We start from the raw sequence: 16513 nt of genomic DNA on the forward strand, positions 1-16513 counted from the left end.
GAGGGAGGTGGTGGTACAGAAGAGAGAGAGTTTTAAGCAGCCTCCACACCCAGCACAGGGCTCAATCTCACAACCGTGAGTTCATGACCTGAGATGAAATCAAGAGTGGAACATTTAACCGACTGAGCATGAGCACCCAGGCGCCCCCAAAGTGACATATTTCCTTCCTATATCTCATAGTGACGGTATTCTCAAATCAATACCTCCTCCACATAATCATGGCCTACTGGCTGCACGTCACTCTGCAAAGCAGCAAGAGATGCAGGTGTGACTGGTTCTGACACGGTGTCTGGCTTTACTTCTGGAATCTGTACAGAGGTGACAGGAGTGCTTTTAACACATTCAGTTCCTTTTAAGTCTTCTGTTTTATTTCCTGTTGACTGCAGCTTATTCCCACCTAGAAGAGCATAAAAGAATTACAGTAATTTTAATTTTCTTTTTGTAAATATATTATCTCATGCAAAAGATATTTCCGATAAAGTTCTTATTTTTTCACCATTAATTAGTCCAACTCCTGCTTGACATCCATCTGAATTTTGAAGAACACATCAACCATTTGGCCTTTTTATCCGTTAATGAAATACATATCTAGATTTTTCCATTTTCCAATACCTAATGATCCTTTCCATCCCCACCATGACTCTTGTAACAGCAAATACCTAAAAATGAACATCAAATACCTAAAAAGGTAGGGTCTAAGCCTAATTCATGTTTGTATGCCTCCCTCCCTCCCAAGGTACTGGGTAGTGTCCTAAGTCCTGGTACTGTAAGAATAAGACAATGTAGCTGCCTTTGAGATGCTAACAATTTAAGAGAAGATACAAATAATTATAATACAGTGTGGTAAGTGCTATATATAGTAAGAAGGAACACAGTGTGGTGGGAATGTTAAAAAAAAAAGGAGCCACCACTTTCTAACATGATCCAGTTAGCAAAGGCTTCACTAAGGTTGTGTCACTTGAACTGGGCTTCCAAAAAAACAGTAACAAGTATGAACCTGGCCCAGCAGAAAGATGAGCATCATGTCTAAATAGAGTATTATACACAACAACATGAAGTTTAAAAGACTATAGTAAATTCAAGGAAGACATCAGCATCAAGTACTACATAGGCAGACGTCATTGCACATGGGGCAGGGGTCAGACTATGAAGGCCTTGGATAGCATAATGAAGGAATATAGTTTTTTTTACAAGCAAGGAGAAGACCACTGTAATTTTTAAGCAGGAGACTAACAATTTGGCATGTATTTTAACAAAATGACTTTGATAAGCATTGGAGAAACTGGACGTGGTCAGAGACGAAACTCTAAGGAAGATACTTTGAAGGCCTAAAATCAAGACAGTAGCTATTTAGAAAAATAATTTTTTTGGGGGTAGAAATAGTGTAGTGACAGAAACAAGAGAACGATGTATACAACTGAAGGAGGAAATTAACAAGCAGAAAGAATAACAGTGAAGTTTTCCATGTGAAAAAAGCTGCAATTTGACAAGATTACTGCATGACACTCTTGTGATAGAATGAGACAAGGGTCGACCATAGAGAACCATAGAGAAAATGACCAGGTAATTCCTACAACATAGCTCTAAAAGGTGGGAGTTTTAAGACTGTACAAAAGATTTTATTTTTTTTTTAATTTTTTTTTTTAATTTATGATAGTCACAGAGAGAGAGAGAGAGAGAGAGAGAGAGAGAGAGAGAGAGGCAGAGACACAGGTAGAGGGAGAAGCAGGCTCCATGCACCGGGAGCCCGACGTGGGACTCGATCCCGGGTCTCCAGGATCGCGCCCTGGGCCAAAGGCAGGCGCCAAACCGCTGCACCACCCAGGGATCCCTGTACAAAAGATTTTAAAGTGGGGCAGCCCAGGTGGCTCAGCGGTTGGCCCCGCCTTCGGCCCAGGGCCTGATCCTAGAGACCCGGGATTGAGTCCCATGTCTGGCTCCCTGCATGGAGCCTGCACCCCCCCCCCATGAATAAATAAATAAAATCTTAAAAAAAAAATTTTTAAAGTTACTGCACACTGGAATGAATGAGACTACTTGTGAACACTGGGTGAGAAAAGTGAGAGGAGAACCAGAATCAGAATCTCATGAGCACCACTATTTAACGAACATGAAGCAAAAAGAATCAATATGACACCTGCGAAAGGGATTGGTAGACATATAAAAGAGACTTTAAGCTTTAAGCAGTCAACTATGTCAGATGTTAGAGAGGTCAACAGGGTCAACAGGGTGAGACTGAAAACTGGTCACTGGATTTGGCAATTAAGTCTTTGGCTACTCCTGAAAGCAGTTTCAGAACCGTAGAGTGGAAACACTGTAACAGGCAGAGGACTGGATAAGAAATATAAAAGTAGAGAAAGCAGGAATTAAACTGCAGCTTGAGAGGATTATAGTAATAAGAAAATGACTGGTTTTTAACTTTTTGTTCTTTTAATTATTTTTAAAGATTTTGTTTAAGAGAGAGTGAGCAAGAGAGGGAAGGCATAGGGGGAAAGGCATACTGAGAGGGAGAAGCAGATTCCCTGCTGAGCAGGGAGCCCAATATGAGGCTCAATCCCAGGATCTCAGGATCATGACCCCAGCTGAAGGCAGACACTTAACCAACTGAGCCACCCAGGTGCCCCTGTTTTTTTTAAGATTTTATTTATTTATTCATGAAAGACACACACACAGAGAGAGAGGCAGAGAGATACAGGCAGAGGGCTCCCCACAGGGAGCCTGATGCAGGACTTGATCCTTGATCCCAGGATCATGACCTGAGCCAAAGGCAGGCACTCAACCACGGAGCCACCCAGGCGTCCCTCTATCTATCTATCTATCTATCTATCTATCTATCTATCTATCTATTCCTATTTATTTTTTTTAGACTATAGAAGACACATGTAAACCTGTAGGACCAAAAGGAAGAAGGAAGAAACCATCAGAAGACAAAGGACTGATTAAAAATTCAAGAGAAAAAAAAAAAAAGGTATGTGACCAAATAAGGTACCAGAGAAGAGAGACGGGTACAAGAGCATAAAACAGAGGGGTAAGTCCTGGAATGGAGGAGAAACATCACTTTGACAGAGTTAGGAGGAACACAGAATCTTAAGTACTTGCCAACAAAGTTTATTTTGGGTGTAGATGTTTTCTTGGCAGCCATATTTGTAGGCACTGCTGATACTTTAGTGTTGGATGTGCTATTAAGAGACGAGTTTCCTGTAGTTGTAAGACCTTTCACTGAAGAAGTTGCAATTGATGAAGTATTCACAGTACAATTGCTTGCTGCAATGCTTGAGGGAGAGGCAGTCGGTTTTGAAGCAGACACAGCTGTTGAAGAAGTAGCTTGGCTAACAACATTTGGTTCTGTTGAAGGAATGGGTTTACCAAGTTTTGTGTGTAATTTAACCACCTACAAAATAAAAGCACATTTGTTAAGAAACTCAAAAAGTATAGATTTTTTACTTTGTCTGAAAGAGTATATTTTTAGAAAACAAGGAAATGGATATTTATTTTTTCATCATTTTAAATAAAAACCTTGAAGTATATATACATTCTCTGCTTTAAACAACATACACTAAACAAAATCAGCCCTTTTTTGATAACTCTGGGAATACTCTTAGTTGTTCCAAGCTGGCAATAAAAGACTTTATAAAATAAAAATCTGAATTATGTGTTTCTTTGTTGTGTTTTCATTTGCATACATAAAACTCATTGCTTTCAAAACTATCTCTGTGAAGTAGATTTTGACACATATTCCATTTACCACAGGGTGAGGAAACCAAGGCAGAAAAAGATGAAATCAACTTGGCTACATAAAGACCTAACCAGGACTTAAGCATGACAAGAAGAAAATTAATAATCATACAACAAATTTCTAATTGGCAGAATAAATGATCTCATTTAAAGAAAAAAGTTCTCCAGTCTTTCCTTCTTTAAACAATGACTATTTGATGCTACCTTTATGTATATTAGCAATATAAACAAGGCTTATAATCCACTCAAAGTTTTTAAGTTTTAAAGTCACCTATATTTAAACCCTCCATTGAAAAAGTAAAAGAAAACAGAGTAAGACATAAGGGTATGTGGGAAAGAACACCTACTTTCTGATGCTTAGCACCACGAATGTGGGCAGCATATGCATCTGCTCCTGTACAAGACACATCGCAGAGCTCACAACGTAGCTGATTTTGAGTCCCACGAGTAGAATTGTTGCTGCTGCTGGTATTTTGTGAAGCTTTCAATGCGGCTTCTTTTTTTTTATGTTTTTGTCCTTCTAAATGTTCTTTATAAGTCTGTTTCAAACAAAAAGGATAAATTTTGCTTTGCTTATTTTCAATCTGTATCATTTGAAATTATTCAATTCTCAAATCTCTAATACTCACTTAAAAATGAGCACTGAACGACTGAAAAAGCAACTGAACAAGAGGATGTAGGATTCCCTATAAATGTGATATACCTGTTGTTCTCTGTACTTTATCAAGAATACATTTACCTAACACGCTGATTTACAAAGAACCTTCATATATAGCCATATTATCAATATAAGCTAACCACTTCCAGTTTTAAGAATTTGAATCTTTTATTACTTATGTATGATGGTTATGTATAATGATGGACAGAGTGATCACTGCACAAATTATTTAATTGTAGAATTAAGATGAGGGAGGCAATGTATCTATATCATGAAAAAAAAGTGGCAACAAGATATTTTATAGGAGCAGGTATATTTATTTATATAACTTTTCTAACTCAGAATGCATTTTCATATAGAACCCATACCATCCTGAATAAAGCTTATTTAAAATATGCAATAGCCAAAATTATATATATTTTCCAGGAAAAACAGTATTATTGTAATATGAGCCAACAAAATAATGAAATTATATATTAAAAATTGTCTGGAATCAGATAATTAAAGAAGGCAGATTTATTAAAATGAGGAGGTTAATAAGGATTGCTATTTCTTTTTTCTTGAGTGGGGCCAAATAGTTCCGCTTTCATGTTTTATTTTTATGATTGTTTTTAAGACAGACGTATCATTAGCATAAAATTGTACATTCATCACAGAATTTCAGAGCTTGATGGAACTTTACAGAGATTACCTAAAACAATGATTTTCTAATTTTTAAAAATGAGAATGCTCTCTCCAAGTGAAATCTTATGCAGAAGCAGGGAAAGTTGCTCTGTTTTTGAAACAAAAGAGGGAGACCTAAGACCCAGTCATCTGATTCTCATGATCTGCAGTGGCCTAAAGTGGCTCCATGGAGCGGTGTGAGCCTCAATTATTTAGGGCAAGTCCTTAATAAGTGAGGAAACAAAAACCCAAAGAAGTGAGTATCTTCAACTTGTCCAAAGCCATACAGTAATACGACTGGAACCATGGCCCCTAAGTCTGAACCTTACTGTCCCTCCTCATGTCCACAACTACCTAGATTCTAACGCACAATGTCAATGATGCTTTTCTCTAAGCTCATTAGCCCCTTAAGACACTGCCCTTTCACTTGCAGAAGTATCGCTGGCCTGTTCTTTTGTAAAAATCTAGACACTCCAAATCAACAGTGAGCCTCATTCTAAATGCTACTTTTCACCTATGCTCCTAGAGCCATGTTCTAGCTATATGGGTACCAGATATTCAACACATCTCTTAGGTCTTCATTTGCCACTAATAGCATCATCCGCTCTCAATAGCTATCACAGAGTAGGATGTACTCCCTTCCATGTTTAATTCTGTGTCCCTGCCACCATTCCCTACCTGCTCCCTCTACCCTGGCCACATAATCACAATGAAACTGTTTCCTATCACACTCAAAATAGGGGAGAAAGAAGGTTTTATTTAACTAGTTCCCATATTAAATAGTCCACAGTTATTCTCTAATTTGTATAACTCAGGGAATGCTGTTAACTGAAAATAATCTAAAACAAGCAGTATTAAAAAGTAGATAAAAGTAATCTGGTAAATTAAAAAGAATGTACATAGGTGGGGCAAAGACAATATAACTGAAAGAAACTACTTCAAAGACTGTTCCTTTCCAATAACATGCCTTTGCCAAACTGGTCAATTCTTCTATAAGACATTTTTAAGGAAATTAACAAATAACATTGGGATAAGGGTTAAATACATTAGACTTTATACAACACTCATGCCTAAATTACGTATTTTACGTGTAGCAACCAGGAAAAAAACCGGGGGGGGGGGGGGATAGAGATTTTACATGTTTCATTAGTTGATATTTTTGAAAAAGACACTTCCCACATCTTTCTTGTCCCAAAGTTTCTATTATCTCATAGAGGAGATTATACAGAAATAAGTAATATTCTATAAAGTATGTACAAAAAAATCAGTCTTATTAGAAATGCTATCCTGCAAACTTGATTGTTAAAAGGGCTTATTTTAAGGATTTTTAATATTCCAGAAAGATAATTTTCTTCTGCTATTTATATGCTCTAAAAAATAATACATTTGACAAACTTCTCTCATCTTTAATTCAAGTATGTAAAACTAAATTCTCTATGGTCATCCTTTTTCAGCTGTAAAATTCTATTCATATACTCAAAATGGACCTCGCAGAAGAGCCTTGAAGGAAATCAAGAGTCAACTATGTTAAGTTGAAGAATTTTGTATAAAGGCTTTATAAAGCAAGCTGTAGATGCTAAAAGAGAAATAAAAATTCAATCTTATCCCCAACTCCAATTAATTTGAATATTAAACTTTTAAGTTAAATTTAAGTTTTATTTAAAGAGCAAAGTTATCTTTCATGAAAAAAGGGTATAATTTGCCCATTTTTCATTTTCATTCATAATCATTTTCAAAGTTTTTTCTTAATAGAATTCCTGTATCTCAACACAAATACTTCTTAAAAAAGAAAAGACTGTTTACTGAAATATGTGTTAGCTAAAAGCTAACAGGAAAGAAAATGTAAACCTTCTCCATGAGTGTAAGAATTAGAATATCAACCATACTTAACTACCAAAAATAACCACTGAAGACTCGTGGTAAAACTAAAACATACAACATAAGTACCTGTGGTCCAGCACAGCTGATCTTACAAACATCACAATAGTGAATCTGGGGCGGTTTGGGAGGCTGTTTTGGTTTCAGTTGTTTATTTTGGAATGGTGCTTTTTTAGTAAAGGTGGTCCCTGTCCAGGCAGCTGTTGCAGCAGCAGCTGCTGCTGCCGCTGCCGCCTGCTTCTGTTGCTGCTGCTGCTGTTGGTAGTAGGAGGATGCAGCTGAATACACTGCTGCTTCATAACCTGAATAAGATGTACCTTACAAATAAAATCAAACAAAGATTATGTTACATAATTACAAAAGGCCAAGTTAAATGCTATAAATTTAAATTCAGTAAATTCTGTGAATAAATGCAGATTTACACGTGCATATTTACAAATAACGAATATCTTACAAAACCTGGAAAAATCTTATTTACTTTCCTTAAAAAAAAAAAAAGGTTTTATTTATTCATGAGAGACAGAGAGGCACAGACATAGACAGAGGGAGAAGCAGGCTCCTCACAGGGAGCCCGATGTGGGACTCAATCCCGGGACTTGCGAGCACACCCTGAGCCAAAGGCAGAAGGCAGACACTCAACCACTGAGCCACCCAGGAGTCCTCACTTTCTTTTTATGTAAGTCAATCAACAAGTTTTTAACTCAGCACCTGCCAGATGTTATAAAGGCATAAAACAGTATAAGATTTGCTCCCTAACTTTGTGAAACTTATAGTTCAGTTGGTAGGATACCACAGAGATATAAATTTACGTAGTTACAGAATCTGTTAATATTTTCCCCAAAAGAATTCTTCTGCATACAATTTGGGAAGGGCTGAATTTGAGAAAGAGTCTGAACTAGGATACAAGACAAGAAGAAAAGAAATTCATGAAAGTAAAATTTTTATCTGCTTGGTGGCTAAGAGGATAGAATATACAAAAGAAAAGAAAAACACGCCAGGATTTTGAATCCCAGTGACTGACTGATGGGTTGTGCAACTGATTAAAAGCAAGTGGCTGACAGAAGCTGGTTTGGAGAAGCAAGGTGAAGAAACCTTAGCAGAAATCTGTGATACGGAGCTTGAGTTCAGATGAATATATAGGACAACAGATAAAACATATAGGAATTAAGGACCAAATACATTAGTTTTCATCCTCCAAAAGAAAAAGAGCACTGTGTTTTCTGGTTTAATGTATGGATTCTATCCATTTCCACTGCTCAAAGTCTTTAATGAATAAGCAAACCTAGTTAGTTACTGACAGACGTAACATATACATGTTGTGTACATTCATTCAGTGACTTATAGACTAAAATCTATATAAGTTTTAAAAGTGACAAAGCTGCTGATCTTACTTATAAGCCTATCTCAAAATTGGAAAGCTACCCCTTTTCTAAACTAAGATCTCTAGAAATTTGGTGGACTCCCTATTTATCACATTCTAGTAAGACTTCTTTTTATTCTCAAGTGGAATTGAGTGGGCAAAGAGTCACGTAAGGCTTAAGAGAAATATTCCTAGTTGCCGCATGGCACAGAAAAATTACTTAAGGAAAAATGAGCTTTTTGGTCTCTCAAACGCAGACTGCTATGTTGAAAAGACTTTATGACCCACTAGCTCGGAGGCATCTACACAGACAGATAAGAAAACATGAATTGGAAAGGTGAGGATTTAAGATGCGTGGTTAAGTCAGAATCACAGGTATCTGAAACTAGAAATATCTAGAATGGTAGAGAGTATGGTAAGAGAAGAAAACATCTAAAAGTAAAAGTAGGGGGATCCCTGGGTGGCTCAGCGGTTTGGCACCTGCCTTAGGCCCAGGACGTGATCCTGCAAACCCGGGATTGAGTGCCATGTCGGACTCCCTGCATGGAGCCTGCTTCTCCCTCTGCCTGTGTCTCTGCCCCTATCTCTCCCTCTCTCTGTGTATCTCAAGAATAAATAAATAAAATCTTTAAAAAAATAAAAATAAAAAAAGTAGGAAGAAGTAGGTAAGCTGCTTCTTATGCTTACTAAGAAGCAGATAATCAGATTAAAAAAATTAGAAAACAACTGATTGGTCTAAGGAAAAACTCTATAGATCAATATACCCCTCTGGTCAGTCTTACCAATGTCCTATGTTACTTAAAAATGTTACAGAAGAATAATTAAATTCACACTCAGTTATAGGCAGAAATATGTACAGTTTAAACTCCACTCTTAAAACAGCATAAATTGTCTAGTTAAAACTAACAAAGCTATTCTTGAATTATAACTGGCTAGGACCATGATTTTTATGACATTTTAAAAATTTTATTATTTTTTTTTAAAAGATTTTCTTTATTCATGAGAGACAGGGAGAGAGAGGGGGAGGGGGCAGAGACACAGGCAGAGGGAGAAGCAGGCTCCATGCAGGGAGCCTGACATGAGACTCGATCCCAGGTCTCGAGGATCACGCCCTGGACTGAAGGCAGCGCTAAACCGATAAGCCACCAGGGCTGCCCTTATGACATTTTTTAAACAGACATTTTCCAAATGACTAGCTGTTGTGTACAGAAACTGCAAAAATGCCACTTGAATGTAACCTCATGAATTAATATAAGAAAACAAAAAGTAGCATTAAGGGCAATAACATCCTACAATGCTGGATGACCAGGACTTTCAGGATCTTTGTTTTTGTTTTAATTTATTTATTTTTAAAGACTTTATTCATTTATTCATGAGAGACACAGAGAGAGGCAGAGACATAGGCAGAGGGAGAAGGAGACTTCCCCGTGGGGAGCCCAATGCAGGACTTGATCCCAGGACCTGAGCTGGAGGCAGATGCTCATCCGCTGAGCCACCTAGGCATCCCTGTTTGTTTTTTTTTTTTTTTTAAATTGAGGATTGACAGTATGACAGTGAAGTCTCACATCAATAAGGCTTTATTATTCCTATTTGACAGATGAGAAAATAGGCTAAGAGACTGTGAGGTGCTTTAAACACTGAGTTATTTAAAATCACAAAAATCACCAGGCTAAGTGTAATATTTACAAAATAATCTCCATTTGCACACATGTATTTAAAACTAATAAAAGCTTAAGTATAGTTTACTACCTAATCTCCTATAAGTACTAGCAACAAATGTATATTTCTTGTAAAAGCATTATGGGAAAACAAATATAAGGCTGCATCTCTAAGTAAAAGCTCAATTTTTGAGGGCTAAAACAGTTTCACTTAAAAAGTACTTTTATTAGGGGTGCCTGGGTAACTTGATCGGTTAAGTATCCAATTCCTGATTTATGCTCAGGTCACAATCTTGAGTTTTGAGATAAAGCCCTGTGTTGGGCTACAAGCTGGGTGTGGAGCCTGCTGGGATTCTCTCTCACCCTCTCCCTCCTCCTCTAGGAAAAAAAAAATACTTTGGGACACCTCGGTGGCTCAGTGGTTGAGCATCTACCTTTGGCTCAGGGCCTGATCCTAGATTCCCAGGAACAAGTCCCACATCAGGCTCCTTCCATGGAGCCTGTTTCTCCTTCCTCTGTCTGTGTCTCTCATGAATAAATAAAATCTTTATTAAAAAAAATATGAAAGAAAAAAACACTTTTATTAAAAATGCTGATCAGTTAATAAGTTACACATTAACTTGAAATATAATTTTTAAATGGACAATATCAGAAACAAAACATACCATTTCTTTTTTTTTTTAATTTTTATTTTTATTTATGATAGTCACAGAGAGAGAGAGAGAGGCAGAGACATAGGCAGAGGGAGAAGCAGGCTCCATGCACCGGGAGCCCGACGTGGGATTTGATCCCGGGTCTCCAGGATCACGCCCTGGGCCAAAGGCAGGCGCTAAACCGCTGTGCCACCCAGGAATCCCAAAACATACCATTTCAATAGTAAATTTAGCATGTTACAAGCCACCATTTAGCAGGTACCAATACTCTAGAACTCATTTTAATAAGATGAAAAAAAGAGCAGACATAGAACTGCACATATAGAACTCCTAAACCCTAACAATGATCTTTCTGGGATGGCAATCTCACACTGTGTATAGCACTTTTTTTTTTTTTAAAGTGCATACCCTTTGATGTAACAGGAATTGCTAGAAATTTATCATACAGCAACAACTGGCAAATACAGGACTCTTTCCATAGAAAGATTATTTTATCCAATGTTATTTCTAGTTTTTCCATAATATGAAACCTAGCATCCCAAGACAAACTTTAAAATCTACATCCAGGAAGAGTACATCCATATAACAAAATATTATGGAGCCATTAAAAACTATTTCTAAGAATAAATTCTGATTTCTAAATACCTTATTAGAAACCACAGCTCCTTTGTGAAATGGTTGATTGTGAGACTTGGGCATGAAACGCTTGAAGTGTATCAGTAATAGATCTTACTGTGCCAAAAAGAAAAAAGTGCTCAGAGAATAATGATGCCAAGTCCAGAAGACTCGGGAGCTAGTCTGAAAAGGAGGATCTCATTGGCCAAATCTGGGAAAATATGCACCTCAAAAAGAAAAATGAGTAATGGTTTTTATACTACGCTGAATGACAACAACAAAAATGAGTCCATAGTAATACTAGAAAAGAAGGGAGGAGGGGAGCTCTTCCTTAGAGAAGAGTGCTAAGAATCAATGTAGAAAGATTTTTACATACATCACTGTACAACTTGATTCAGTTCAGAGATTTTCAAAGATCTAACACCACAGAGTGAAAAGTTGTTGGGTAATAGGCCCATAGATTACTTGGTTAATTACAAAGGGGGAAAAAAGGTATCCTTAAAATGAAGAGATCTGGTAGTTACCACTTTAAGCAGTGAGTATACTTGGCATCATCAATTAGGAATTTATAGCATTACTTTTGTGCTCTTGAGGTTATGAAATGCAGAAGTTCACTCAGGTAGTTTTATTGACTAAAAAGCTGCCAAAATCTAAGCATAAAGAAAGCAGATAAATCCACTTGTGGGATAGTCTACAGGACAAACTGGTCTGATCTCTTAAAAAATGTCAAGGTCATGAGAGTCAAGATAAAAATAGAGTATTCTACATTAAAGGAAAGTGAAACTAACAAAGATATGACAACCAAGTACAATACATGATCCTTGATTAGACCCTGAATTTAAAACATAGCACAAAGACACCAAACACACAGAAAGCTCAGCCATCAAAAACACTTGTGGACAACTAAACAAATTTGATAATAACCATGTTCAATTTCTTTTTATGATTTGCATGTGGTAATGTAAAAGAATGTCCTTATTAGGAAATACTGGCTGAAGAATTCCAGGAAAAGCATCAGGTCATCTGTAACTTATAATGCTGACCCATTTGAAAATAGGTTTTAAGAGATAAAGCAAATATGGTAAAATACTAATTAACTGGTAAATCTAGGTAAATGGTATACAGACATTTATACTTTTTTTTCAAATTTTTTGCAGAATTAAAATTTTCTAAAATAAAAGGCTGGGAAAATTATAAATCAAAAGAATCGTGTATCATGCACTCAGTGACATAAGAACATTGACAATGAGAAAAAAGCAATTAATAGTATGCATTAGACAAATTCATTTTTATAAAAAACATATATATACTGCATATGTATATTCCCATGAAGAAAACTAAAGACATGCACCAAAATGTTAACGGTAATTAGTATCTAGGGGTACATATCTAGGGATTTAATTTTTTTAATCTATAGTTTTATAATTTTTATTTAAAAAAAATTTTATAGTTTATAATTTTATTTTATTTATTTTTATTTATTTATGATAGTCATGGAGAGAGATAGAGAGAGAGAGAGAGAGAGAGAGAGAGAGAGAGGCAGAGACACAGGCAGAGGGAGAGGGAGAGGGAGAAGCAGGCTCCATGCCGGGAGCCCGATGCGGGAGTCGATCCCGGGACTCCAGGATCGCACCCTGGGCCAAAGGCAGACGCGAAACCGCTGAGCCACCCAGGGATCTCCCTAGCTTATAATTTTACATTTATTTATTTATTTATTGATTTGATCCCGGGTCTCCAGGATCGCGCCCTGGGCCAAAGGCAGGCGCCAAACCGCTGCGCCACCCAGGGATCCCCTATAATTTTAAATGATGTATTGCTCATGTAATATAGCAGTAAATAAAAATAATTAACTTCATTCTATGTAAGATATATTCAAGTAATTGAGACAATGGAAGAGAGCTAGAAAAGAGAAAGAGGAGAACTTGTATAACAGAAGCAACAATAGGAAAGGAAAATTTGGGATCCCTGGGTGGTGCAGCGGTTTGGCGCCTGCCTTTGGTCCAGGGCGCGATCCTGGAGACCCGGGATCAAATCCCACATCAGGCTCCCGGTGCATGGAGCCTGCTTCTCCCTCTGCCTGTGTCTCTGCCTCTCTCTCTCTCTCTCTCCACTGTGTGCCTATCATAAATAAATAAAATTAAAAAAAAAAAAAAGGAAAGGAAAATTCGTACTCCTTACTTTGTTGAATGTACATTGAAAAAAAAGTGTGTCCAGTCAGATTTCACTGAAATAATTCCATTTACAGTTATAACTGATTAATCAGAGATAAAGAGGGGCAGAAAAAGTTGTATGGGTGCAAATCTGAATGACAGATCTAAGGATAACAACTTCTCCTCACTCCCAATTCATTTCTGCATGGTTGTCACAGTTAACTTAAAATCTGTTCCCACTGCTCCTTTTCTGAAGATTTCCTTTTTGGCACCCTTTTGGCCCACAAGATAAAGACAGACACCATAACAGAGCATTACGTGGCTTTTCACACTGACATTTCCAGCTGTATCTCCTGATATTTACCCCATATATCCTGTATTCTAGCCACAACAAACTGTTCCTAAATATTCCATGTCTGCCTAATTCACCACTGTATCCCCAGCATCCGGCATAAGCCTTTAGCAAAGGATAAGAAATAAAAAAAATCTCTGAAAAAACAGGGCGCTTGGGTGGCTCAGTCCATTAAACATCTGACCCTTGATGTTGGCTCAGGTTGCAATCTTGGGATCACGGGAACGAGCCCTACATTGGGCAGGGTGTGAGGCCTGCTTGAGATTCTCTCTTCCCCTCTGTCCCTCCTCCCATACTTATGCAGTGCCCACTCTCTCTTTCTAAACAAATTTTGAAAAACAACAACTAATCAATTTTAATTCAGTAGTTTGGCTCTTAACACCAAGCTACAACGAAGAATCAAGAAGAACTAAAATTGCCCATATTGCCTTAAATCCTTCATAGAAAGAGAGGAGGACAAGGTATTGAGAAATAAGACGGAGACCAAGGAAACCAACTACAAGGTTACTGTCTATAAAAAAAGCAAGATGTGATTTTAATCACTGAAATAATGCAAAGTACCTCAGCTAGAAATTAGCAAAAGCAGTAGACATAGTAAGAAGGTTTTAGCGATTATACCGTTCTTAATATAATGATTATTTAAGGAAATAGATAATTTCCTTAAGATAATAAACATGTCATTTTTTTTAAAAGATTTTATTTGTTTATTCATGAGAGACAGAGACACAGGCAGAGGGAGAAGCAGGCTCCATGCAGGGAGCCTGACGTGGGACTTGATCCCGGGTGTCCAGGATCACTCCTGGGGCTGAAGGCAGCGCTAAACCGCTGAGCCACTGGGGCTGCCCAACATGTGATTTTTTTTTAAAGGAAAATAAAGCTACTCTGTCCTTCCAAAAGACATGTGTTATATAACAATCTTATAGATATTTACAAAGGCTGCCCAATATTTTCATCATTACTTATTCCTGATAATAAATATAAAAGAAGTAGTTCCCTGTCGGCTGAAATAAACAATACAAAACAATTTGTCAATGGTAGTCCCTGAACATTAACCTTAAGTTTTCAAATTCATTTGGAAAAGTCAGGAAAAAAATGACCCTGTAAATACTAGGTGTTATTTTTCTCTAATTGCAATGCTAGGCCCAGAACTGATACTGCTTTCAAACTCTCAAAGAGCATTTTACATTGTTACTATCTCCTGGTTTAAACAAAACAACATACAACACGCCAAGCCAAAACACAACTTGAGTATGGTCCATTTGTCACATTTTATACATGTATCAACATCTATCAATGAATTCAATTCTTGCTATTAGAGTGACACCATTCCACAGAACATCAAGATAGTTTCTAAGAAGTTTCTAACTTATTTACTCATTTAAACACAGTTTGTCTTACCAGAATAAGTAACTGCCGTGGTACTGTAAGTAGCACTCTGGGTATAGGATGGCACCACAGTAGCTGCAGCTGCTACTGGCTGTACGGTGGAAGATACGGGATAAATGGAGAAAGTAGTGGTAGCTGGACTTGGTGTGGCTGGTTTTATGGCTGTCACTTGTCGAGTTTGCTGGGCTTGTGTATACTGAGTTGCACCTTGGCTATAACCCGCTTTGGGGGCTAAAATAGGAAAGAGTTATCAGAAAATTAGAAAGGTGAACTTCAATAGTTGTACCAATATCCTTGAGAATTAGAAAAAGTAAGTGTAAACATCAACTGTAAATTTAATGCTAGCAATTTCTTGGTAAAAGGGTTGAAGTTCTTATTACCAACTGAATAAAATCTACAACATCTACATAACATCTAAAATATAACATCTACATAAATTCTTTTACTGTCCCTTCCCAGATGCTTTATGTATTTCCCAAATAGGATTTTGTCCAAATTTACAACTAACTGAAATAGCAGTAGTACCTACAACAGGTGTAATAAAGTCTTTAGAACAGTGTGTGTGTGTGTGGTGTGTGTGTGTGTGTGTTTGGGCTAGTCAGTCTAACTTGAGGGTTATACTTAACATTGTGAACAGAATAAAGAGCCTCAAATATGATTTTAAATCACAGTAAAATTTCACTGTTTATACTGAACTTGTTCACATGCCATTCATCACATTTTTTATAATATATCTATAATGAACTTTAGTCTTAATACCAACTCATAAGGTGCCGCAGACTTAATCCTTCAGTTTAAATGACTACATGTTTCTGCTAAACTTTCTGCTGCCCTTGACTATATTCAAAATAAATGAATGCTTTAAGAATCTTATGAACCTTATTATCAAGCCCTAAATTAACTAATCACTTATTAATGATCACTAAAGCATAAAAATATAATTCCTGATAAAGGCCCAAATATCAGGGGGTTTAGTTTACTTTAGTTAAGGCATCTTAAATAAATAGCACTTAAGAATTGATAAAACTGTTACCTACATGTAGTATAAAACTTGATCCACATAACACACAGATGAGGACATTTTACAAAAGGAAACTAATGTCCAAGACCTAAATGACTTGCAAGTCAGATAGTCCATGTCAGAGCTAAGACTAAAAGTTCTTCTGACTCTGAAACACAATCTACCTTTGATAATTAATCAGGAAGTTCACTACAGCTCAGTGTACCGACAAATCATTAGAGAAGAAACTATAAGAAAAGTCGGTCATTATAATTCAAAATATTTTTATATCACTTTTAAGGGACTCACAGAAATCTTAGAATTAAAAGTACCCTAGAGAGATCTGGGTCAACTACCTCATTAACAAATAAGAGAATATTGATGAAAAGAGGTAAAAATCACTCA

At 36.9% G+C, this 16513-nt stretch overlaps 1 protein-coding gene across 4 annotated transcripts in view; it reads right to left on the reverse strand.

Annotated features, from left to right (window-relative positions):
• The window catches only part of ZFR (zinc finger RNA binding protein), an 82576-nt gene that overhangs the window by 42250 nt on the left and 23813 nt on the right, over nt 1-16513 (reverse strand). For all 4 annotated transcript variants that reach the window (XR_008664359.1, XM_055325095.1, XM_055325094.1 and 1 more), the window contains 5 exons: nt 15121-15339; nt 7004-7251; nt 4083-4274; nt 3100-3391; nt 204-397 (listed from right to left, as the gene is read on the reverse strand). Coding sequence is in view for 3 of the 4 variants with exons in the window: in XM_055325095.1 (XP_055181070.1) it covers nt 204-397; nt 3100-3391; nt 4083-4274; nt 7004-7251; nt 15121-15339 (1145 nt within the window). In the remaining variant the exon portion in view is untranslated. The remainder of the gene's footprint in view (nt 1-203; nt 398-3099; nt 3392-4082; nt 4275-7003; nt 7252-15120; nt 15340-16513) is intronic.

The sequence above is a fragment of the Nyctereutes procyonoides genome, unplaced genomic scaffold (assembly GCF_905146905.1).
Source record: "Nyctereutes procyonoides isolate TBG_1078 unplaced genomic scaffold, NYPRO_anot_genome, whole genome shotgun sequence".
NCBI classification, from domain to species: Eukaryota; Metazoa; Chordata; class Mammalia; order Carnivora; family Canidae; genus Nyctereutes; species Nyctereutes procyonoides.